We start from the raw sequence: 26770 nt of genomic DNA on the forward strand, positions 1-26770 counted from the left end.
CGCCAACTCTTCCAGGAATAGGGCTAGGAGCAGTTAGCCAACAGTGCCAGCTATAAGCTCCATGTAAGATACCCTGAAACAGATCAGCATTGCTGTCTCCAGATGGCATCTCCTCTGTCTGTGCGTGAACATATCACACAGTAAACAGCAGAAGCTTTGGTACGCATAAGAACACTCACATCTGGGACTTGCTTCCTGTTGGTTAGATCTGGTCCTCCGTTCTCCGATTTCTGTCCACCAGTTTCTCCTCTTTCTCTTAGGTCTTTCCAGGCCTAAGTGTTCCCCAGGGGCAGTGTTACAATGCTGATGTAGAATTGCCTCTTAGGGATATAGAATGGAGAGCAGTTTGAGACTGTGAGGTGCTGAAAATAACCAGGTAACTAACACCCATTGATTTTGAGTGCATTTGGTTTAAGTGGGAGTGCTGAGAGGAACGACTTTAGAAAAATCACTATGTAGTTGACCCGTGAAAAATGTGGGTTTGAACTCCGCAGCACTTACACATGGATTTTTTTTTTTAGCCAAATGCAAATCATAATTACAATATTCTTGGGACATGAAACCTGTGTAAAAGTACATGCAGGTTGTGCAGGGCTGCGTGCCATACTTGAGTATTTGGGTATATGCTTTGTGGGAAGGGAGTTTCTGGAACCAATCCCTTGCATATTCTGAGGGATGACTTATTTTATGGGCTACTGAGTACTGCATAGTTTCCATGTCACCCCTTATGTGAAACCCTTTATGGGAAGCATCTCATGGCAACTAGCATCTGAGGGGTTTAGGAGCTCACAATTACACTCCTTCCCATTATGTTATCTCTGAGCTGACACAGCATGTTTGCCTCTTCATTCACAAAATATCCTATGCTCTCTGAACCCAAATTTTAATTTCTGCCTTTTTGATGTTTCCACCATGCTTTTGTTGAGGTAGCCAGCCAGTATAAGTAATGTCCTGCAAACCTGATCTCAGGAGTTTAGCTCTTGCCTGGGTGTTCACATTTATTCTGTTTACTTTGGGCTGAGGTGGTTTTTGTTTGGCTTTTGTTTTTGTTTTGTTTTTATGGCCATATAACCAAAATTCTTTTCTCTGTAGGGCATTTTCCCTGAAACGTATATCCATTTGAAAGAGGCAACTGTGGAAGACCTGGGGTAAGTTCCAAGCTGGGAAGTTTCCCCCAAAATGATGAAGATGTAACATTATCATTAATGATAATCTTAGGGCATTAATGCCTTATGTATGTTAATTGCTCTGTCATCTCAGGCCGGGCGTGGTGGCTCACGCCTGTAATCCCAGCACTTTGGGAGGCTGAGGTGGGTGGATCATTTGAGGTCAGGAGTTCGAAACCAGCCTGGCCAACATGGTGAAACCCTATCTCTACTAAAAATACAAAAGTTAGCCGGGCTTGGTGATGGGCGCCTGTAATCCCAGCTACTGGGAATGCTAAGGCAGGAGAATCACTCCAGCCCAGGAGGCAGAGCTCACAGTGAGCTGAGATCGTACCACTACCCTCTAACCTGGGTGACAGAGCGAGGCAGTCCCCCCCCCCAAAAAAATTCTGTCATCTTGTCAGTTCTACTTCTCCTATGAGAGAGAAATGAAGAAAAACTTTTCACTGATGTAATTCCTCCTTTGCATTACTTCTCCAGAATACTAAACACAGAAGTAGCAAACTGAGGGCTTTTGCCTCTACATTATTTGTATTACCTGTTCACTGATTGCGTGTGTGTGTGTGTGTGTGTGTATTTGCACACATGAACATTTGGGATGCTGACTGATAAGATCTGAGAAGCCCCCAATTTAGGATCCTTGAGAGATAGGTGATTAAGTGGCAGCCTGCATTTACCAGCTCTGAGCCTTGGATGAGTCATTTAGCCTCAAGGGGATCCTGGGTTTTTCACAGCATATTAGGGGAAAACGATCTGGCCCTACTTTGATCATGAGCTTGTCATGAGATTTGAATGAGGTAATGTATGCAAATATGCCCTGCAGAAACGATCTGCTACGTTTTGGTATTTGTTTTTCTTGCCCACCTCATCTTGCCCACCTCATTTGTCCTGGGAAGTACTGCCTCCGTGACAGCTAAGAAGAGTGAGCTACTTAGTCAAGTGGGAGAGAGAGGTCACTTAGGTGGTGGTGAGTTTCTGGACAGGAGAGTTCTGGGGGCAGTAAGGAGAGGCTGGGGTAGGACTGGAATCCTGGGGCTGATGGAGAGGAGAGAATGGACAGCTGGGTCACAGAGCCATGCAGCCTCACAGCTAGAAAGAGTGTTCCCAGTTGTAGTTCAGCACCATCATTTCTTTATTGTTATTGTTGTTATTATTATTATTGTTGTTGGCAAGCTTTATTTTGTATGAACTTGATTTCACAAAATTAGAATGACAGTTCCACTTAAAATTAACTCATTAAAAAGTGTAAATATCACAGTATAGGTAATGTTATCCAAAAATCCAAAAGGTAGTGAAATTGGTAACAGATATTGCTCCTCATTTTTGGACCCATGCAACAGCAGGACTGATGAAACTGGTTCCCAGACAAGTTTGTGCCACTTGCTCCCGTGCCTCAGGGAGGAGAGGATGTTAGAACACAGGCGTTTTTGTTGCAGTGACTCGTGGATAATTGCTCCTTATTAACACTGCTAAAATTAGGTTCACATGTTTTACTTTGTGTGGGAGCCGATGACTCCTGTCCTTTCATTTTTTGAGTAGTATCTTTCAAGGCGTTGGCCTCAAACCCACTCATTCCAAAATGCGTCACAAATGGGAATTTAAGCCTCTTCACATAGCAAACCGCTGGAAATTCGTAGGTAGTTGCAACATTGGTCTGTCACTGACCTCTGATAATTGGGCAACATCATTTCTTTGGAACATCATCTTCTTGATTCCATAAGAAGTGACAGGATAAGAAAACTCATAGTTAAATGAGAACAGTCTTGTTACAGGACAGTTATCTCCCAGGTGTATGTCACCAATTCTAATTTCCGTGTTGTAATCAAAGGGCCTTATTTTCATTCTGACTAACAACCAATCATCAGAACACGTTGAAACTGTTGCTGGGTCGAGTCCAAAAGAATTCCAAAACAGTAAAAAAAAAAAAAAAAAAAAAAAAAGAGGAAGGACCCGCCTAAGAGCACAGAGGTCTTCAATCACTCCAGACTCCCAGATACAGCACAGGGAACAAGAAATGACAGCACCATCATTTCACAGACAATGGTCAAGATGTCCTCAAAGCCATGCAGCTCTTTGGTGGCAGAACCAGGACCAAAAACCAGGTCTCCTGCCCTGCTGGAGAAGTCCTCTTTCCGGTTGGCCATGGGCTCTCTCCACTGCTGCCCACCATGTTGGTGGAAACGTAGGTGGGGAGGCACATTCACACCAATTAGGGTTGTACAGGATGCCCAGTTACATTGGCAATTCAAATAGTAAGTAGTTTTTCATAGCAAGCATTTCCCGGATATTTCATGGGTCACACTTATTCTTAAAAAATCTTCTTACTCTACCAGAAATTCAAACTTAACTAGGCCTCCTGTATTTTTCCTCATTAAGCCTGGCAGTCCTACCACCAATTCCCATTTGTTTGCTTGCTCTTGCTTTCTCCTTTTTTCTTTTTGCTAATCATAAAAATGCCAGAGAGGATGTATGTGAATAAGCATAGTACATAATACTTACCTTTATGAGAGTCTTCTGTGAGTAAGCAAGGATTTTGTTAAGTGTACGTTTTCTATGTTGTGAAACTGCAGATGATAAGAAAACACTGGACTACCCAGAAAGGGGTGCTGCCTCCGTGTCCTGCACCCCTACCCTGGCCCCTGCCCCAACCAGGTTCTGGGTGGAGTCATAGCCCCAGGACACTCATGCCATACACACCTTTCCATCCAGCCTCCCAAATGAAACGGCTGCTTGGTGGTACCAGCTAAAATGCTGCATATTTTGCTTCCATCTTTGAGAATCACTGAAGCCAGCCTGGCTCAGTAATTGAGCCTCCTGGAGAAATCCAAATTGGGGAGATCGAGGCTGGGCTGCAGGCTCGTTCAGTTGCAGGAACTGAGCCCATTTTGAGGACTGTGCTGTTTTATTCTCTCTCTTCTCCCAGAGGCTTGGATGTGATAAAGTCCCCTGCACAACTCCTGCCCTCATGCCCAACCAGCTTCATTCTCATCCTTGCGCGTTGGGGAGTCTGATCCCCATCAAGTAAAGCAGTGCCGATCAGCCTGGAATAAAGTGACCCTCATTTGGTTCTTTGCAGGCAGCATGAAACCGTGATTCCTGGCGAGCTCCCCCTGGTGCAGGAGCTCACGTCCACTCTGCGAGAATGGGCTGTCATCTGGCGAAAGCTCTATGTGGTGAGTTTCCCCTTGTGGCTTGGAGCCCCAGGTTCACTCTGGGTCCTCAGCCTGTAGGTCCTTTACAGGGTGTCAGCTCCTTATTGGCTGACTTCATGGAGTGGGATGCATCTTCCCTGGATCACACAAAGGCTGATAAGCAGCAGATTCTCATTTCCCCAGAGCTGGGTCACAGATAGCGGGTAGTGGAGTAAGTGGGCGTAATCATTCTAGCAGTCTTTTCTCAAATGATAAACATGCTGATTGTGAAAGTACTAATGATAATCACCACCACAAACACTTCTGCAGTCTTTCCTAAGTGCCAGAAGCAGTGACTCCTCACAACATTCCTATAAAGTAGGGGCAATTATTATTAATTTGTTAATAAGGAACCTGAGTCATGCTCTTAGCCTCTTCATGTATACCAGTGAACTGAAATTTGCCAATATTCCAGGGCTTAGTCACATGAGAATGACATTCCTTACCTTGGCCCACATACCTTACAGACTTAGAAACTTGAATAGTGTTAGTTGTCTGAGAGTCACCTTTTTGGCAGACTCACAATATTCTTTCTCCCAACACTGGTTTGACCTCAGAATGCTAATACAGTGTGTCAGTTCACAGGGAAATTACAAGGAGCCAGTGCATCCTCTCCATGATAAACAGGAATCAGAACCAAGTAAATCTAGCGTTTAACATGATCAAACTGAGAACAGCTACCAAGGATGCTCAAAGTCTGTTCGCAGCAAGCCTGCCTCATCTCCAGTGTAGAAAGCTCTTTCCTTAATGTTAACTTTGGAATCCACAAAGACTTTTTATTTTTTATTTTATTTATTTATTTTTTGAGACAGAGTCTCGCTCTGTTGCCCAGGTTGGAGTGCAGTGGCACAATATCGGCTCACTGTAACCTCTGCCTCCCAAGTTCAAGCAATTCTGCCTCAGCCTCCCAAGTAGCTGGAACTACAGGCGTGTGCCACCATGCTTAGCTAATTTTTTTTTTTTCTTTTGTATTTTTAGTAGAGACTAGGTTTTACCATGTTGGCCAGGCTGGTCTTGAACTCCTGACCTCAAGTGATCTACCTGTCTTGGCCTCCCAAAGTGTTGAGATTACAGGTGTGAGCCACCATGGCTGGCTAATTTTTTGTGTTTGATTTTAGTAGAGACGGGGTTTTACCATGTTGGGCAGGCTGATCTTGAACTCCTGACCTCAAGTGATCCACCTGTCTTGGCCTCCCAAAGTGTTGGGATTATGGGCGTGAGCCGCTACGCCCCACCCACAAAGATTGTTTATTCTAAAGTTGCTTCTTTGCCTGCAGCCCTTGTAGTTCTGCATCACTGGATCTTGCCTCTGTTAATGGGTTCCAGCCTTCTGTGGCTGACCAGAAATTCCTATGGCAAATGTTGATTCTCTCGTTAGATGTGTGTACAGGTTCAGGGAGGTTGTAGACCAGACTTGATGGCCTGGCAACTTTCCTCTTTTCTTTATGTGGCTTTGTTTATCTCGATTTTTGTTCAGTCATGTGTTGATTCATTTTAACTCTCAAAAGCCAATCCTAATAAGTTACTGGGAATACCTCACTCTAGATCTTAACTACTGAAGGCAATAATCAAAAGCTCATTTTGGCATAACTTCTAAGAGTTCATGGAAGTTGTTTCATTTTCATTCAGGGCTGTTGTTTCCCTTGGTTAATCACAGCAGTAGAAATCACCAACCCCGTTGGTGGAAAAGCACATGGTATTTCTCTACTTGGTCATCCTTCAAGACCTTGTTTAGATACTTTCTTCTTTCTATTGTATTTTCTAAACATAACCATCTATAATGTTTCCCTCTGGACAGTAGAAGCACTTACTGCTGAACTCGTCATCTGGCCCTTGGGGTACACTGCTTCATAATAAAGGTGATCTTTTGATCTCTTTATGTTTAGTTGAAGAGAGAATGCACGTTAAGTTCCTAAATCACAAGGAGGATGGAGATGCTACTGTCAGCTCCGTGGCCTTCATCGATCATCTTGCACTTATATTGAGAGTACTTTCTGGTTCTGGTTTATTGATTGGTTAGTTGGGTGGATGTAACAAGGTTGATGGATGAGGAATTGCATGTACATGGGTTGGTTCCTTAACATGTTCCTTCTGGAAATTGATGAGTGTTGAAATGCATTAGATAATCAGTATTGGGAAAGGAGTTTTTTTTTTTTTAATTTATTTTTTTTTTTTTTTAAGATGTATGAGAGTTGGCCGGGCACGGTGGCTCAAGCCTGTAATCCCAGCACTTTGGGAGGCAGAGACGGGCAGATCACGAGGTCAGGAGATCGAGACCATCCTGGCTAACACAGTGAAACCCTGTCTCTACTAAAAAATACAAAAAAATTAGCCGGGCGAGGTGGCAGGCGCCTGTAGTCCCAGCTACTCGGGAGGCTGAGGCAGGAGAATGGCTTGAACCTGGGAGGAGGAGCTTGCAGTAAGCCCAGATCGCGCCACTGCACTCCAGCCTGGGCGACAGACCGAGACTCCATCTCAAAAAAAAAAAAAAAAGAAAAGATGTATGAGAGTGGAGAGTATGAGTGAGGCCGAGTTTTTTTCATGTTAAAACACAACTGGTGTGCCCAGTTTATTACCTATGTCCTCTACACATCCACAAGTAATTGGGCCAGCTGTACCATTGAATAGAATGAAGAAAGAGGTGAATGGGCGCAGTGGCTCACACCTGTAATCCCAGCATTTTGGGAGGCTGAGGAGGGCGGATCACTTGAGGTCATGAGTTCGAAACCAGCCTGTCCCAACATGGTGAAACCCCTTCTCTACTAAAAATACAAAAATTAGCTGGGCATAGTAGCTCGTGCCTGTAATCCCAGCTACTTGGGAGGCTGAGGCAGGAGAATCGCTTGAACTGGGGAGGCAGAGGTTGCAGTGAGCCAAGATCATACCATCGCACTTCAGCCTGGGGGACAAGAGTGAAACTCCATCTCAAAAAAAAAAAACACAAAAAAACAAGAGAAAAAAAGAAGTGAATGGGGATGAAGAAAGGACTCACATATTTTGGCTGCCAAAATCTCTTAGTAGTTAAAGGTGATAAGGTCTTGTTGAGCATTTCCTTGATGGAAGAGTTTCATGTTGTAGTAGCAGAATTTGGTTAAAAAAAGGAAAAAAAACGAGGCGCGGTGACTCATGCCTGTAATCCCAGCACTTTGGGAGGCCAAGATGGGCGGATCACAAGGACAGGAATTCAAGACCAGCCTGGCCAATATGGTGAAACCCCATCTCTACCAAAAATACAAAAATTAGCTGGGCATGGTGGCAGGCGCCTGTAGTCCCAGCTACTCAGGAGGCTGAGGCAGGAGAATCGCTTGAATCTGAGAGGCGGAGGTTGCAGTGAGCCGAGATTGTGCCACTGCACTCCAGCCTGGGAGACAGAGGGAGACTCCGTTTAAAAAAAAAAAAAAAAGCCATCCCCTCTTCGAGGGCACCACATTTCTCATTTTAATTTGGATATCTAATAACATAATTATTTTGGTATTTGTGAATAATTTAAAATGTCTTGTAACTACTGTTGATTGACTAAAAGACATTCATTGTACAAATTCTCAATTGGTTGATAGCACTGAGAAACCTGCTTCTGCTTTTGATACATGCTCATCCAGTAAGGAACAATCTACTAAGATTTGTTATAGTTAGTGCAAAAGTAATTGCAACTTTCACCATTACTTTAAATGGCAAAACACACAATTATTTTTGCACTGTCCTAGTATTAATTTTGACTTTCCCTTTTTTTTTTCCCTGTCCCTTCCTAAAGCATTGACAGTTCACTTCAGGCAGAATTTCTGAACTTCTTACTGAAACATTTCTGTATCAGAGTAGCAAACCTCAATATTATGTTTCACTAGGAAACAAGTAAAAATGCAAATCTCTGGTTTTCATGTCCCGTCTCCTTTTACCCACTGTACGCTTTTATTGATGTTTTTGCTTTCTGATTCTGTAAGTTCCTTTAGTCCATGTAAAAATAAATATAGATTTTACTAGTATGTAGCAATACTTGTATTATTTCTCTCTCGCATTTCGCCCTGTAGATTACCACACCAGGCACTCTGTTTGATGTCTTTAAAGACACCTGTGGCCAGCATAGTGGCTCACGCCTGTAATCCCATCCTTTTGGGAGGGCAAGCCTGGGAGACTGTTTGATTCCAGCAGTTTGAAGCCAGCCTGGGTGACATAGCAAGACCCTATCTCTACAAAAATTCAAAAATTAGCTGGGCATGGTGGCCCATACCTGTAATCTATAGGCTACTCAGAAGGCTGAGGTGGGAGGATTGCTTGAGCTCGGGTGTTAGAAGCTGCAGTGACCCATGGTTGTACCACTGCTTTCCAGCCTGGGTGACAGAGTAAGACTCTTTCTCCAAAAAAAAAGATACCTGTGATGTCTTAGAAATCCCATATTTCTATAGTACATGTCCTTGTTCTTTTCAGTTTCAGTTCACCAGAAATGTACGTTGTGGATCCACAGTCTCACATGAGGGGAAAATGCAATCCACTAACCAGATTAAGCCCAGCCATGTAGACACTGGTGATTATTCTAGAAAGGAAAAATATTTGCCTAGCTGTGATTTATTTTTAGCAGTTATACGGTAACCATGTAGAATAATCATAAATATGTCTTAAAGGGGAGGGGAGTGTGTATACCGCACAGAGGTGAACCCACTTATCCAAAATGGAGAGAAGAGATGACTCCCCCCACGGTCCCTCTGTTCCTTAGGTATATTTTTATTGTTTTCTCTTGTATTATCTTCCCTAGTGGGTGTTGGCCTTACGCTCAGGAGAGGAAGTGGGTTTTAGGAGACAGACGCTGGCCCAGGAATTGGGAAGCTGGGTATCCTGTGCAGGTCCTGTTCTAACCAGTTCTGTGGCCTTGGGCAAGTCACTTGAACACTTCAAGTCTGCTGGATGTTGTTCCTCTGCAAAAGCTGCTGTAAAAGCTGCCTTGTTGACTGCGTAGAACTATGAGAGTATGGAAAGAGAGAGTGGCTGTGATCTATGTTGCTGACAGACCGTCAAGGACTCCGCCAATGGGAGCGTGTGCTTTTGATGTTATCTTAGCTGGAAACAGTAGCCATCTGGAAACCCTCCTCCTGAGAAGCCTTGGCATAGCGTCCCTCTTACCCGACTGCCTGCCCGAGACTCTGAAGCTCCCTTCTGTATGGCCCCTTATCCAAGGCCGCTTCCTTTGAAACAATCGTCTTAGGAAGAGTGGCCTTGAGCACTCAGCAGCCAAGCTAAATTTCTCACCATACGTAGAGAACCTGCTTGGTTTAAATTCAAGTCCAGGAGGCCCAGGTCATTCCAAAATACAGAGAAACTGCAAATATATAGCAGTTTCTGGTGGACTTTCCCTGTACTGCTGTGCCTCAGTTGGAACTGGTCACTGGGTGTGTTTTCAGTGGTTGTTCAGGAAAGGAGGGAACATTGTGATCAAGGAGGCCTCCTGGTGACGTGCCAAGACCTTGGACATTGGAGTCAGACAGGCCGACTAGTTCTGACGTTCTGGCTTCTCCCTTACTGGGTATGTACTATTATATTCAGAAAAAATAACAAACCCAGTAATAGTTACTGAAAATAAACAAACCAAAACAGAAAGAACTTGGATGCAGAAGGCTACTAGCTGATCCTGCCGCCTAAGACAAGTCTCTTGATCTCCTTAAGTTTTCTTTTCTTCTCTAAAGTGGGGATTTTTTTGTACTATGTGCCTTGCAAATTTACTGTAAGAATTCAGCGGGATAATCTGTATAAAACTCCAGGGTAGTACCTGTCACACTGTCAATACCTCACAGCCCCTGACTCACCCCTCACAACTCTGCTCCTAGAAAGAGCTGATTGATAATGAGAAGTGTAAGAGAAGAGCTGGCTCACACTAGAAGATTTAGTGACATTTGCCTTGAGGTCATGTAAGGGTGCAGTTGCCCACCTACTGTGGTTATTCCTCGTCTTCCAGCTTCCGGCAGAAGGGGTGGGTAGATAATGTCTAGCCGCCCTCCAGCCCTGCAGTGACTTAACCAGGTCGGTGGGCTTCAGGTTTTCTATCCACTGTTCTCTGCCGCTTTTCCCAGCCTTGGAAAGCAGATCCAGTGAGCTGATCTTTGGCCTCTTTTCCTTTCTGTCAACACCTCTCCCTGCTTCCACACGGCTGAGGTGGCATCAGGGCAGATGCCCATGCAGTGACTTAGACACGGTCGGATTTGTGTAATGTTTAACTTTATCTTTTCAATAACAACTCAGTTATACTTTTTGAATATAAACCATTCTACATCTCAAGTCAAAGGATCATACTTTCTCAACTAAAAATCTGATCTTGAAACTGAAAAGTTGCAGTGTATTCGTGGACACAGTAGGGCAAGAGGTTTCAAATACAGGACTGTCCTGGAAATTCCAAGCTGTTTGGATGCCATAAACATGCTGTGCACCATCTCACCCTAAGATTTAGTTTCGTGCTATTCCTCATATTCTCATGGGAGAAAGGGTTCAGTGAATTGTGATCAGTCAGACTGTTTGGAAGTCAGGCTGGCTTTGGAAGACTGGATCTAATCCTACTCCTTATGGAAAAGAGATAGAAGATCATTTTTGGTGATAGAAGGTAGTTAAGGCATAGTGTTGAATCAAGTGAATTTATTTTTATTGTTATTATTTTTTTGAGACAGAGTTTCACTCTTCTTGCCCAGGCTGGAGTGCAATAGTGTGATCTTGGCTCACTGCAACCTCTGCCTCCTGGATTCAAGTGATTCTCATGCCTCAGTCTCCAGAGTAGCTGGAATTACACCACGCCTGGCTAATTTTTGTATTTTCAGTAGAGAAGGGGTTTCACCACGTTGGCCAGGCTGGTCTTAAACTCCTGATCTCAGGTGATCTGCCCTCCTTGGCCTCCCAAAGTGCTGGGATACAAGTGTGAGCCACCGTGCCAAGCCAATCAAGTGAATTTAATTGCTAAAATGTAGTTTGATCTCCCCTCACTTAAAATTTGCCAGCAATAAAGAACCCTGTGGCTGTCTATAGTTCTGGAAAATTCAGGAACAGAAAAAGTGCCTATAATGGGGAGGGGGGCAGGGGAACTTGCAGAACACACTGAATGGCCCTTTCTTCCCATCATCGCATATCCAGGCAGTTTAAAGCTACTCGATTCTAATCTCTTTGAACCAGTGGTTATTACTGGCTGCTGGAACGTAAGCTCTGAAGCATAATTAAGCTGGTCTCATGGTTTGAAACTAGCATCTTATTTCTTATTACCAAGAAGAGAAAATTCCCATAGCAAACTTTGTCCTCTTGTCAGGGCATCTTATCTGGGAGTTGCAAGCCCTGCTTCAGTGTGGCTTTAACAAGATAGCCAAGATGTGGCGTGGGACTGACTGACAGGCACCAGACTTGGGAGGTGCTTTGGGTATTTTTCCAGTTTTTATTTCCTCTGACCTGGTTGCCTGGCTGTCAGGATTTCTTTTCCTTCAGGAGGCAAAAAATGGCCTTTAACTTGAATGGTTTCTTTAAAGATCAAACCTTTGCTGGTCAGACTGCGCTTTTATCTGACAGAGAGAAAAGGCACTAGAATGGATAGGAAGTGTGTTCGGGGCGGTGGGAATTCTCTTCTTCCCAGGGTCCCTGGAGTCAGTGCAGCTCAAGAACACAGAAGGACCAAAACACCCCATCTGGACCCAGGTGTTATAGCTTCGTGGAAAAGGCATGAGATTGATTGCAAAGAGCTCAGCACTGGGAAAATTTGATTCAGCGCCAACTGAGTGTGCAAGCGAATGAGATGATCAGAGTCAGATGCAGTTAATCAGGAAGCTGCCTGGGAGGAGTAATTGAGTTTAATGTCTCAGTCACAGACTCAAAGAGGCTTATCCTTGGGAATGGATTTTAGTGCCAGTCTCTTTATTTTACATGCGCATTTACCCTACAGGGAACATGCCCAAAGCCACATAGCAAGTTAATGATAGAATTCGAGTAGCCCATACTTTCAGCCCATACTTTCAAGCACCCATACTTTCAGCCAAGCCTGTTTCCCTCTAAGTCATAAAATCTGCATGGAAGAGGAAAGGTTGGTGAACAGAGTGAATGTCAATTCTTTCATACACGAAATGGTAGAAGACCAGAGAAAGGGTTTTTGACCGTGGTCTGCATTGTTTTTCTGTGTTTTTTGTTTTCAGAGATAGGGTCTCGCTGTGCCACCCAGGCAGGAGGGCAGTGGTGCAGTCACAGGTCACTGGTGCCTCAAACTCCCAGGCTCAAGCGATCCTCCCACCTCAGCCTTCGCAGTAGCTGGGACCACAGGTGTGCACCACCACATCTGGCTAGTTTTTTATTTTTTGTAGAGACACAGTCTTGCCATTTTGTAGAGACAGAGTCTTTAGCCCAGACGGGTCTCAAACTCCTAGGCTCAAGCAATCCTCCTACCCCAGCCTCCCAGAGTGCTGAGATTATAGGCACAAATTGTTCTACCCAGCCCTGTGGTCTGCATTCCTTGGGAAAATGAAGAATAGAGTCCAGGTTTTCTGACACCCAGTGCAATGGGCCATCATCTAAATGGCCCCTCAAATTTCTATAATACTCAATGAATGACTCCTGCTTTCCTGTGAGTATTGAAGGCAAGGCTATTTTTTCTTGTGACTTCGTATTTATCTCCAGACATTCTAAAAAAAGAAAAAAAAAAGTTATAAACATCAGGAGGCCGAGACGGGAGGATCACCTGAGGTCAGGAGTTCGAGACCAACCTGGCCAACATGGCGAAACCCTGTCTCTACTAAAAATACAAAAATTATCTCATTGTGTTGGCATACGCCTGTGATCCCAGCTACTTGAGAGGCTGAGGCAGGAGAATCGTTTGAACCCGGGAGGTGGATGTTGCTGTGAGCCAAGATTGCACTACTGCACTCCAGCTTCAGTGACAGAGCGAGACTCCATTAAAAAAAAAAAATGTTATAAATATTTGGACTAAAACTATAAAAAGGGAGGCCTCAGGTATCTCCAAGTAGAAGAGGGAGAAATTCTAAGCAAATGCAGGAATATCTTTGCTATCTTGAAAAAAATTTAGATTGCTTTATTTTGTGGAGCCATTCACTCAAATTGAAGGCAGAGTATTACAGAGTGTTATTTTAAATTTAAGGTGTCGAAGTTTGTTTTTGAGTCCCTATTGTGTTCCAGGATTGTGATGTCTTTTGTGGAGATGGTCACAGAAATTCTTGGATGGTGTGACAGTAGCTGATAATGCAGAAAAGGCTGAAGTGAGTGATGACAAGAGGTAACCGAGAAGGCTTCTAGAATAGGCAGGCCTAGGCAGTATGGGATTCAGGAGAGAAAGAGCTGGAAGGAGAGCAACTGGGGAGAAAATAGAGCCTCAGAGGAGCTTAGCCCATGCTCTTTTTTTTTTTTTGAGATGGAGTTTCTCTCTTGTTACCCAGACTGTAGTACAATGGCGTGATCTCAGCTCACGGCAACCTCTGCCTCCCGGGTTCAAGCAATTTTCCTGCCTCAGCCTCTCCTGCCTCAGCCTCTCGAGTAGCTGGGATTATAGGTACCAGCCACCACACGCAGTTAATTTCTGTGTTTTTAGTAGAGACAGGGTTTCACCGTGTTGGCCAGGCTGGTCTCAAACTCCTGACCTCAGGTGATCTACCTGCCTCCGCCTCCCCAAGTGCTAGGATTACAGGCGTGAACCACTGCGCCCGGCCAGCCCATGCTCTTTTGGTGAGTTTTTGCTTCACCTGTCCTCATATGCTTCCCCCAAAACCCATGAAGTGTCAGGGACCAGCTATTATGTGAACCATCTTGCTTAGAATGCTCTTAGGAATGTAGCAACATAGTCCATCTCCTTGAAGTAAATGGGGAAATTGCTTCCTTTGGTGTGTTCTAGCTTGTCTATTCAGAATTCACTTGGCACAGTGAATCAGAGAAGAATGACTGTCTTCATCCTTCCTTGGGGGACGAACTTGGCAGACCGGGCTGGTATGGATGGGCAATAATTAAATTGCCACGAATAGCATCTAATATAATTGAGACTAAGAACTTGTGCACATGTGCCCCAAACAAAGCACTGTCCCACACACAGCATCCCTGGAGCCTTTGAACCCTTTCTTTACCATATTATGAGAAGCAGTATCTTAACATTAGAAAACATTTTGAGTAACTAAGAGTGGACAAATGCGTTGCAAGAAAGAAAAAAAGGGTCCCTTTCTGCCTAGCAATTTTGAAAGGCAAAAACCGATCGGCTTAATTTCTCACTTCTTTTTCCACTTTTGAAGAAAATGAATTGGAAACATTTTAGGTAGGATTGAAGGAAGAAAGCAGGGTTTTACCTTTGCTCATTAAAAATAGTATCTTTAAAAGCTTCATTTTTATGTTTTGCTAAGGACTGAGGGATGAGGAAGAGGCAATTCAGAAAATTCTAAAAGCAGTAAATGTAGGTAGTTTCAAAATTTTAAACAGGCTTTGCTTTCTGTGTTTTTTTAAGGTCAGCGGTGTTAACAGAGCACATTGCAATCACAGATAAATGGGTTATTCATCTCTTTGCTTTGTGTTGCCACAGAACTTTGAACTTCTGTTAGGGTTTCATCACACTCTGCTAATCTCCGTTTTGTTCATTGCCCCCTACTTTACACCGAGGCCTCTGTCCTCCTAGTTTATTCTTTGTTAATGAGGACTTTGGATGTTTTCAGCCCTGTTTCTAGTCAACACCTGGTCCAGGAATCTGTGTCCCTAGGATCGTCATAGAAGGACATCACTAGAGAAGATTGTTGTAAAGGTGCCAACATCTCTCTCTGTGTGTGCGTTGTTTTTTGGGGTTTTTTGGTTTATTTTACAGAAACAAGTTCTCACTGTGTTGTCCAGGCTGGTCTCAAACTCTGAGGCTCAAGTGATCCTCTTGCCTTGGCCTCTCAAAGTGCTGGGATTACAGACATGAGCCACCATGCCCAGCCTGTGTGCGTTGTTTTTATAGCAGATAAGAATAATGTTTTCCTATAATTTCGGAAGTATATGGTTATATTACTATATAATGACTTTCAACTATAAAGAAGAAAGAAATGGGGCCGGGTGCAGTGATTCATGCCTGTAATCCCAACACTTTGGGAGGCTGAGGAGGGCGGATCACCTGAGGTCGGGAGTTTGAGACCAGCCTGAATAACATGAGAAATCCCATCTCTACCAAAAATGCTAAATTAGCTGGGCGTGGTGGCACATGCCTGTAATCCCAGCTACTTGGGAGACTGAGGCAGGAGAATCGCTTAAACCCGGGAGGCAGAGGTTGCAGTGAGCTGAGATCGCGCCATTGCACTCCAGCCTGGGCAACAAGAGCAAAACTCCGTTTTAAAAAAAGAAAGAAAGGACGAAATGGATTCATAATATATATGGATTGAGTGGAGTTCTACGGGGTTTTGTTTAACTAACATCTCAAAAGTGATACACAGAAGACTTTTCTCTGAACACTGTACCTGAAGTAACATCCTTCCCCTAAATACACAAGATCGTATTGTCCTATTTATTTTTCTTCTTGCATTTTTCATCATCAGAAATTATCTCATGTGTGTATATATATTATGATACAATATATAGCGTATATATTGAATTTCTTATTGCTGTCTTTCCTTCTCTAGAATGTTAGATCCTTGAGGGCAGAAACTTTATTTCCAGCACACAGTGGATGCTCATTGACTTAAAAAAAAATAAAATGAAGCAGTCAATCATTTAGATCAGGGTTATCCAATCTTTTGGCTTCCCTAGGCCACATTGGAAGAAGAATTGTCTTGGGCCACAAATGAGATACACTAACACAAATCATCGCTGACGAGCTAAAAAACAAAAATTGCAAAAAAATATGATGATGTTTTAAGAACGTTTATGAAGTTGTATTGGGCCACAGGTTGGACAAGCTTGATTTAGAAGGTTGTGAGGGCTTAGATGTCAAGTATTTGATTTGAAAATGGTTGAAAAACAAATGATTAGTTAGTTGTAAGGTAATTTAGTTTGGTTACAGTGAGTTACTAGTGAAACCAAGATTAACAGTTTAACATGTGAATGGTCTAACAATTGTCTGGGGAAATGGGGACTTTAATATTTAAAATTATATTTTTTAGTATTTCTTATCTCTGAAATTATAATTATTTCTCCATTCATAATTCACTCATTTAGTACATTTGCTAGAGTGCCTACTTGTACCAGCTGTATACTAGGGACACACAAATGAACAGGCTCTCTGTCCTATGAGGGCCTACCAGCTAAGCAGGGAGGCAGATGAGCCAGTGTAATCCAGGGTTCTCCGTGCTATCATGGGAGCAAATTCTTGGCACTGTGGGTGGGACTGCTAACCTGAAGTTGAAGTTTCAAAGTAGAGACATCTAAGTTGAGGCTGAAGAAGTCAGAATTACCAGTTGGCAGAGAGTGTAGTGTGAGTCAGAAAAGGATACGGGTTGGGGGGTAGATTTGGAGAAAGAGGACAAAAGAGGAAGTAACATATTGAGAGAATCTGGAGCCTTGGAGAGAAAGGGACATGGCTTTGCATGGAAGGGAACGTAGATTGTTGGGGTGGAGACTGGGTATGAAATGCAGCTGGGAATGTGCAGAAGAGTCAAGATATAGAAAGATCTCTTGTGTGATCCACTGTGTCTGGAGGACATTGAAACTCACTGGAGGGCTTTAAACCCAGGAGGGACATGGCTAGAGTTTTAGGGTACATGGAAGATTTGATATGTTTATGATATATGACCCAGTGTCCACCCTACAATCACCAGTTTCCACAGTTGCAAGAGGGGAGGGTATAGAAATGGCTCAGGACAAAGCCATTCCTATTAACATATTTTCTTAAAATCACTGGAGGCATGAAGGTTACTGTATGACTCGATTGATTAAATAACACCTTATAAAGAATCAGGCCGGGGCGGTGGTTCATGCCTGTAATCCCAGTATTTTGGGAGGCCAAGGCGGGCAGATCACTTGAGATCAGAGTTTGAGACCAGCCTGGCCAACATGATGAAACCCCGTCTCTACTAAAAATGCAAACATTAGCTGGGTGTGGTGGCATGCGCCTGTAGTTCCAGCTACTTGGGAGGCTGAGGCAGGAGACTCGCTTGAACCTAGGAGGTGGAGGTTGCAGTGACCTGAGATCGTGCCACTGCCCTCCAGCCTGGGCAACAGAGGAGCAAGACTCCATCTCAAAAAAAAAAAAAAGAAAGAAAGAAAGAATCGGCCAGGCCAGCATGGTGGCTCAAGCCTATAATCCCAGCCCTTTTGGAGGCCAAGGTGGGTGGATCACTTGAGACCAGGAGTTCGGGACCAGCCTGGCCAACATGATGAGACCCCGTCTCTACTAAAAATAAAAAAAAATTAGCCAGGTGTGGTGGCACACACCTATAATCTGAGCTCCTGGGGAGGCTGAGGCAGGAGAATCACTTGAACCTGGGAGGCGGAGATTGCAGTGAGCCAAGATTGTGCCACTGCACTCCAGCCTGGGTGACAGAGTGAGATTCCATCTCAAAAATAAATAAATAAATAAAAAGAATCAGCCAAAAGATGTTCCCTCTCATCTGTCTGACATTCCTGTTAAAAACAAATGAATAAATTAAGGATGTTCCCATCCTCTGTCACACCTTTTTTAAAGAATCTTTTCTCCATCTTATTTCTCATCTTAGAACAACAAGCTCACCCTCTTCCGCCAGCTGCAGCAGATGACGTACAGCCTGATTGAGTGGCGGTCCCAGATCCTGTCTGGCACGCTCCCCAAGGATGAACTGGCAGAGCTCAAGAAGAAAGTCACAGCCAAAATTGATCATGGGAACAGGTGGGTAAACCAGGGATGACTTTTCACTGAAAACCTGGCAAACAGTGGGCACGTTCAAGCTAATGACATTGTTTGCAGCATTCTTTTGATCTTAGAGTTGCCAAAGAATAATGCTTACTGCTCTCATTTTGTCTTTGAAGACATTTAATTTTGTTGAAAACAATGTTACAGTTCCCTCCGTGACCAGACTCCAGGATCTCTGATCCCATGAAGGTGACAGATGACCAGGAAAGATGGGGCTTGGATTGAGGCTGCTCCACTCCAAATAAAGAAAACAAGAACAAAAAACCTGGCTAGGCACAGTGGCTCACACCTGTAATCCCAGTACTTTGCGAGGATGAGGCTCGAGGAACGCTTGAGCCCAGTAGTTTGAGACCAGCCCAGGCAACATAGCGAGGCCACATCTCTACAATAAATATTTGAAAATTGGCTGGGTGTGGTGGCGCACACCGGTCGTCCCACCTAGTTGGGAGGCTAAGGTAGGAGGATCACTTGAGCCTGGAGGTTCAAGGCTGCAGTGAGCCATGATTACATGCCTACACTCCAGCCTGGGCAACAGAGTGAGTCCCTGTCTCACAAACTAAACTAAACTAAAAATACCCTGAAAATGACCAAGCTCTGAAGTTGTCATTTTCAGATAGTTGGGACTGTATCTATTTTTATTCTTAACAGTGGATTCTAAATCAATACCAGACTGATTCTCTTTCTTTCTCTTCATCTCCCCCTAACCGGGACCATTGTCTACAGAGTATGAAAAGCGGACTTGCCAGAGTAGTAAAACATGTTTGTAGCCTGCTGATCATGTCTACAGTCACCTCTACAGAGTTCATTAATCACTTCATTAATCTTCTGATTAACTCAGGCACATATGCAGGCTCCAGATATCACTGCCTTTAGGAAAATGAGAGATTCAGTCATATATCCAAATTGATGGTGGCCTGGGATTTTTGCCTCCTGACCAGCTCTTTTTTAAAAGGCAGAAGTGGTTCCTTGGTTAGTTGTTATTGGTAACTCTTGGAATCTAGTTTCATTCTAAATTTCTTCAACTTGTGCATATGTGATTTTTTTCCTCCTCCTCTACCCTTCTTTTCCAATCTCAGAATTCTTGGATATCCCTCAGAGACCTATAAAAATACAGATCATTATCCCACTTATTTAAATGTCATAGACTGTGACAACTATATTCTGAAGTAGCTGAAGTGAACATGCCATGCAAGATTCAGATTCAACCAGTATTTAGGAAACACCTTCTATGCACATTTCATATCCCTTACTTGATTATAATCTTAAAACATAGGGTTGACGTAGCTGTTACTATTTGCATCTTATGGATAAAGAAACAGACCAAGTGAGCTTAAGTGATTTACTTCCCAGTCACATAGATAATAAATGGGAAAGGTTCAATTTGAACCCAAGACTTTTGTCACCATGTCTAATGCTGCCTTCTTAGGGTTAAGAATTAATAGTACCCTCCCCTACTACTTGACCACCCAGAAGACCATACCCACAGTGACTGCACTGCCAGGCTTGTGGTGTCAGAGGACTTATTAAAAGGCCAATTAGGCCAGATGAGGTTACTCATGCCTGTAATCCCAGCACTTTGGGAGGCTGAGGTGGGCAGATCACCAGAGGTCAGGAGTTCGAGACCAACCTGGCCAACATGACAAAAACCCATCTCTACTGAAAGTATAAAAATTAGCTGGGCATGGTGGCATATGTCTGTAATCCCAGCTACTTAGGAGGCTGAGGCACAAGAATCGCTGGAACTCAGGAGATGCAGGTTGCAGTGAGCCAAGATCATACCACTGCACTCCAGCCTGAGTGAGAGTGAGACTCCATCTCAAATAAATAAATAAATAAAGGCCAATTAGGTGGGGTAAGGCAGCTCTCCATTACACTAGGACACTTCTGTCATTTGGTGTGTTGCCATGACATTGGCCTGGAGGTCCTGTGATCTCTGGCACAGGATGTTCACACCCCGCAAACAGCAGAACATGACTTCTTTCCCGTTCCAGCTCTTGGAAGTAGCTCAGGAAATGGAGCTGCTGTGTCAGTGCCTTCCTGATCCAGTCTCTGAGCAGCCAGCATGGCCATCGTTCATGAGTCTGGGTGGCCTGTGGGTCTGGCTGCCATGGAAAGGAACCTGCCAGATCAAATCAGTTGATGGAGATACTGTAAAACAGGGAGGAGGGAGAGGAGGCATTTTTGCTTTCTTCCCAAAGACTTGGCACATTTCAGCGTTATCCCTGAGCAGTCTTGCTCTTTAGTGCCGGGAATGCATGCTGGGTATTCGGATAGCAGTATCCTATTCCACCACAGTCCTCAACTTCTTGAGCCTAAGCAAAAGTTTTTTCTACCTCTGTGTGCACTTTGGGCACAAAAGCCTTGAGGGGAGGGATTGCACCCACGATACGGCCCTTGGTATTCCCAAGAACACGCAGAGCTACAACTTCACACACAGCCAGGTGTTTGTTTCTACCAGTTGCTGCAGTAAGAGCTGTATTAGTCCATTCTCACACTGCTATAAAGAAATACCTGAGACTGGGTAATTTATAAGAAAGAAGTTTAATTGGCTCATAGTTCTGCTGGCTGCACAGGCAGCATATCAGCTTCTGCCTTTGGGGAGGCCTCAGGAAACTTACAATCATAGCAGAAGGGGAAGCAGAGCAGGAGCAAGAGAGATCAACCAGCTCTCATGAGAACTCTATCACAAGAACAGCACCAAAGGGATGGTGTTAAACCATTTATGAAGGATCCACCCCCATGATCCAGTCACCTCCCACCAGTCCCCACTTCCAACACTGGGGTGAATGTGAGATTTGGGTGGGAACATAAATCCAAACCATATCAAGAGCTAACATTTATGCTTAAGCTGAGAGCTTACTGTATGCTACATATTGTATTAAGTGCCGTACATGCATTGTCTTATTAAATTCTCACAACAGGGCCAGGTACAATGGCTTATGCCTATAATCCCAGCACTTTGGGAGGCTGAAGTGGGAGGCTCACTTGAAGCCAGGAGTTCATGACTAACCTGGGTAACATAGTGAGACCCCATCTCTACAATTTTTTTTTTTTTTAATTAGCTAAGCATGGTGATGTAAACCTGTAGTTCCAGCTACTTGGGAGGCTGAGACAGGGATTGCTTGAGGCCAGGAGTTTAAGGCTGTCTCTAAAAAACTGTAAATAAATAAATAAATTCTCACAATAACCTCGAAGGGTGAGGAATATATACAGATGAAGAAACCAAAGTTTTGCAGAGTTGAATAAATTCTCCAGGGTCATAATGGTAGCAAGTATTCAAGCCAAGATTCAAATCCTGGTCTAAATGACACCAGAGCCCATGCTCTGAGTATGAGATAGCAGCAAGCCAAGACTTACTTCACTCGTCTCCTTTATGACCATGAATTAAGGAAATCAAGGCAAGCCCTCAAATAATTGTTCATTGGTCTTTCATAGCAATGTAATAAACAGTGAGACCACGCCCACTTGGTCTGTTTCTTTACTCATAAAATGGAAATAATAACAATTACCTCCACCCTACCTCATGGCGTTATGATCAATGTATGCAAAGTGTGTATAGGAGGTATGTATGTATGTATTTATTTGTTTCAGACAAGGTCTTGCTTTCTCACACAGGCTAGAGTGCAGTGGTGCAATGTTGGCTTATTGCATCTTCAACTTCCTGGGCTCAAGCAATCCTCACACCTCAGCCCCCCAAGTAGTTGGGACTACAGACATGTGCCACTACACTTGGTTAATTTTTGTATTTTTAGCAGAGATAGGGTTTCAACATGTTGCCCAGGCTGGTCTTGACCTCCTGGTCTCAAGTAATCCTCCTGTCTCGGCCTCCCAAAGTTCTAGGATTACAGATGTGAGCCACGGCGCCTGGCCAAAGGAGGTGTTTATTAAACACAGGTTGAATCTTAATTTTATATGCTATATTTTCTTCATTTCATAGTTCCTCTTCATAATAACAGAAGATTACAGGCAAGAAGCATTGGCCAGAGGAATTTAGTCAGAATCAGTGCCAATTTTACTTTTCTCTTGAGGATCTATGGACCATATTTACATATCCTTCTACGACTTTGGCTCACGTCATCTTGTGAGTTTTGTAACAGTGTTGAAAGGTGGCACAAGCTGAAATGAGAAAAGTCATTGAGCTGTGCTTCCCTTGGCTTGTCCAGCATCTCCCTTTCTAACTATGGATCCTCTGGGCTCCTTGATGAGGACTCCTCGGTAAAAAGTCTGCCCCTGGTGAGGAGAACCAGCTGACCACTCCTTTCTCTCCAGAATGCTGGGGTTAGATCTGGTGGTGCGAGATGACAACGGGAACATCCTAGACCCCGACGAAACCAGCACCATTGCCCTCTTCAAGGCCCATGAGGTGGCCTCCAAAAGGATTGAGGAGAAGATCCAAGAAGAGAAGGTACAATTTCTCAAATGTGAAATTCTGCCCACTGAGGTTCCATTTTTGCCTTGATTTTTAATGAAAGAAGGGGAAATCATTGAGAACAAAACTACTTCTGTAGTTTTGTCCCCATTTTAAAAGTGAAACAGCAGAAAGGATGAGGCAGGTGTATATGTTCTGATATGGAAAGATCACAAAGATACGTATTAAGTGAAAAGGTCAGGATCCATAACGGTATATATAAAAATGCTATTATTTGTGTTTCAAAAAATGTATGTAAATCTATGCTTGCATATACATAGACTAACTCTGAAATAATACACAAGAAATAATTATTAATGGATGTCCTCTGGGAAGGAAAACTGGGTGGGAGGGAGACTTTTTAAATGTGTAATCTCTTGCATTCATTGCATATATTGCAATTTCAAAATAAATAGTTTTTATTTATTTATCTTTCTTTCTTTCTTTCTTTTTGAGATAGAGTTTCACTCTTGTTGCCCAGGCTGGAGTGCAGTGGCGCGATCTTGGCTCACCGCAACCTCCACCTCCCAGGTTCAAACGATTCTCCTGCCTCAGCCTCCCGAGAAGCTGGGACTACAGGCGCCCACCACCACACCCACACTCAGCTAATTTTTGTATTTTTTAGTAGAGACGGGGTTTCACCATATTGGCCAGGCTAGTCTCAAACTCCTGACCTTGTGATCCACCCGCCTCCTTCTCCCAAAGTGCTGGGATTACAGGTGCGAGCCACCGAACCTGGCCAATTTTTGTATTTTTAGTAGAGACGGGGTTTCACAATGTTGGTCAGGCCAGTCTCAAACTCCTGACCTCAGGTGATCCATCCTCCTCAACCTCCCAAAGCGCTGGGATTACAGGCATGATCCACTGCACCCAGGCTAAAATAAATAATATTTTAAAATAAAGTGTTTGAAAGACTTTGAAAGTAATAATTGGACATTAAAGAAAAATTAGAATCAGTGCATGGTGGCTCATGCCTGTAATCCTAGCCCTTTGGGAGGCCAAGGTGGGTGGATCATTTGAGGCCGGGAGTTCAAGACCAACTGGGCAACAGAGCAATATAGTGAGACCCCATGTCTACAAAAAATTTTTTTAAAAATTAGCTGGGCATGGTAGTGCATGACTGTAGTCCCAGCTATCCAGGAAGCCGAGGCAGGAGGATCACTTGAAGCTGGGAATTTGAGGCTATAGTGAACTGTGATCATACCACTGCACTCCAGCCTGGGCAACAAAGCAAGAGAGGCTGAGGCAGGAGAATGGCGTGAACCCAGGAGGCGGAGCTTGCTGTGAGCCGAGATCATGCCACTTCACTCCAGCCTGGGCGACAGAGTGAGACTCCGTCTCAAAAAAAAAAAAAAAGTTATTCATATTGTGATTTCTCAGACCCAAACATATTGAAATTTTGCTGTATGTTTTTCTTTCAGTCTTTCTGTTCTGATGAGTAAAGATTTGTATCAGTTTTCTTTGGTTTGTTGGTTTGTAGTGTTTACTTCTTTAGCACGGTCATGATAATACTTGTGTTGTGAATCCAGTGGCAAGCCATGTCTGAAGATAAAGCCTTTCCAGTGGGATATTTTGTTTTTAATGAGAGTTATTTCTCTATCCAGGATAATGGATCATGATGTTCATGCTTTTGAGCTTCATTCAGAAGCTATTGTATAAGACAAGCACTTCTTGGAGCTACCAAAACCCTAGAATTATTATCCCTTTTAGACAGCATTTTTTTTTTAATGTCTTGAGTTCAAGGCCCTGAACAGGATAGTCTTGATCACTGAAATTATAATGATTATATTTTGCTCACTGCATTTATCTGCTTACATACACTTTTTCTTAGCAAATGCACTTCCTCTTGGGTGTTATCTGACTGTGTTTTGTTTTTTATTTATTGATTAATCAACTGATGGATTGAGACAGGGTCTCACTTTGTTGCCCAGGCTGGAGTTCAGTGACTCCATCCTAGCTCACTCACTGCAGCCTCCTCTGTTCCCAGGTGGCCGGGACTACAGGCACAGCTAATTTTTTTAAAAAAATTTTTTAGGGACAGAGGCTTGCTGTGTTGTCCAGGCTGGTCTCAAACTCCTGGGCCTCTGGTAGCACTGGGATTACAGGAATGAGCCGCTGTGCCCAGGCTGTCTGCCATTTGCAGGCTAATTTTTTTTTTTTTTTTTTTTTTTTGCCAACATTTCCCATTTGCCAAAATCAAAATGTTTTTCTCTGTTCCATGTTTGTTCAGTCAATCCTGCAGAACCTCGACTCGCGGGGCCAGTCCATCTTCAGTACCATCCACACCTATGGCCTCTATGTGAACTTCAAGAACTTTGTCTGCAACATCGGGGAAGATGCAGAGTTGTTTATGGCCCTCTATGACCCAGACCAGTCCACTTTTATCAGGTAGCAGAGACCTAGATCGCCTGCTGCTGACCTAGCAAAGATACCCAGCCTTCCCCTGACCCCTACCCAGGCAGCTTTTTGCCAGATTTGAGAAGAGAAAATAGGGAAGCCGGGAAGATTTCTAAGCAGTAGAATGTAAAATCATATGGGCTATGAAGCCTTCATATGTCACTACTGGAACAATATGGCCAGTTTGTATACTCCCTGGGATTTAGAGATCACATAAAACTCATTAGGACTTGGAGATGGGAACAAAGAATTCAAAATGCTGCATGGGAAGGTGAGGGAGGGATAAATAGGCAGAGCACAGAGGATTTTTAGAGCAACAACACTATTCTGTATGATGCTATGGTGGTGGATGTGTGTCATTATGAATTTGTGTAAATGCACAGGACGTTGGACACCAAGAGGGAACCCTTATGTAAACTGTGGACTTTGGGTAAATGATGTGTCAGTGTAGCTTCATCAGTTTTAACCAATGTTACTACTGTGGTCGGGAGAATGTTGATAGCGAAGGAAGTTGTGTCTGAGGGGAGAGAATATGTTATGGGACTGTGTTTTCAGCTCAACTTTGCTGCAAAGCCAAAACTGCTCTAAGAAAATAATGTCTATTAAAAAAAAACTTTTTTTTAAGACTCTAAGGAGTGCAGTGGGCATTGTTCAGCTCTCCAGTGGTACTGCTGTTTATCAGCTAAGAAAATGGAGAATTTATTTTTGAGAAGATAGTTAAAAGTAATTGCTTACAATTGTTTCTTTAAAATATATATATATTTTAATGTCATAATGTGAATTACAGGGGATAGATTTGGAATGACTGTTATAAAATTAAATTCTTTTTTTTATTTTTTATTTTTTGAGACGGAGTTTAGCTCTTGTCTTCCAGGCTGGAGTGCAATGGCACGATCTCAGCTCATTGCAGCCTCCGTCTTCCAGGTCCAAGTGATTCTCCTGCCTCAGCCTCCCAAGTAGCTGGGATTACAGGCACCTGCCACCATGCCCCGCCAATTTTTTTATTTTTAGTAGAGACGGGTTTTTACCATGTTGGCCAGCCTGGTCTCGAACTCCTGACCTCAGGCGATCCACCCGCTTCGGCCTCCCAAAGTGCTGGGATTACAAGCATGAGCCACTGCGCCCCACCTAAAATTAAATTATTAATTCAGCAAAGCTGAAACTTCTATTCAAAGGTTTTGAGATGGAAGGACAACCCAGACTACAGCATCCCACAAGCTCTACGGTGTCTGTGCCCATCAGGAGCAGTGGGTGTCCTGTATCTGTGTGGGGCATGCCTTGCAGAGCCACAGCAGGGACGCTTCTCTAATGCCAGGACACCCGGTGGTGGCCCTCTGTGTGGTCCCGGTTCCCAACTCAGCTCTTTTCACACTGGCCTGTTGAATTTCACTGAGCATTTCTGGCCCTTCCTCCTTCCTTTGTAAGTCTATACTAGGGGTTGTCTCGTCTCCAACCCCTGTTAGCCTCTCATTAAGAGTAATTTGTTTTCCTTTGCCAGTGAGAACTATCTCATTCGTTGGGGCAGTAACGGGATGCCTAAGGAAATAGAGAAGCTCAATAACCTCCAAGCAGTGTTTACTGTAAGTCCTCCCTTCTGTTTAGTCATTCTCTTTGTTTATGATATGAACATATTCACATAATGGATATGTCGGAAACATACAAAATGAAAAGGTTAAAGGAAAAATCATCAGTCCCCCAGCAGGAATAACCCACCCATTTATTCGACATGTACTTCAATGCCAGGCACTGATTTAGACACTTGAGATACAGCCATGAAAAATCAGGGGGAAAAAGCAGTTTTTGTCCTGGTGGGTAAGACAGA

At 43.6% G+C, this 26770-nt stretch overlaps 1 protein-coding gene across 2 annotated transcripts in view; it reads left to right on the forward strand.

The window, feature by feature from the left end:
* The window catches only part of DOCK5 (dedicator of cytokinesis 5), a 240537-nt gene that overhangs the window by 95983 nt on the left and 117784 nt on the right, over positions 1–26770 (forward strand). For both annotated transcript variants that reach the window (XM_023216751.3, XM_023216752.3), the window contains exons 4-9: positions 1093–1148; positions 4243–4339; positions 17971–18119; positions 22413–22548; positions 24782–24939; positions 26447–26528. In XM_023216751.3, coding sequence (XP_023072519.1) covers positions 1093–1148; positions 4243–4339; positions 17971–18119; positions 22413–22548; positions 24782–24939; positions 26447–26528 — 678 coding nt within the window. The remainder of the gene's footprint in view (positions 1–1092; positions 1149–4242; positions 4340–17970; positions 18120–22412; positions 22549–24781; positions 24940–26446; positions 26529–26770) is intronic.

The sequence above is a fragment of the Piliocolobus tephrosceles genome, chromosome 7, assembly GCF_002776525.5.
Source record: "Piliocolobus tephrosceles isolate RC106 chromosome 7, ASM277652v3, whole genome shotgun sequence".
Classification (NCBI taxonomy): Eukaryota; Metazoa; Chordata; class Mammalia; order Primates; family Cercopithecidae; genus Piliocolobus; species Piliocolobus tephrosceles.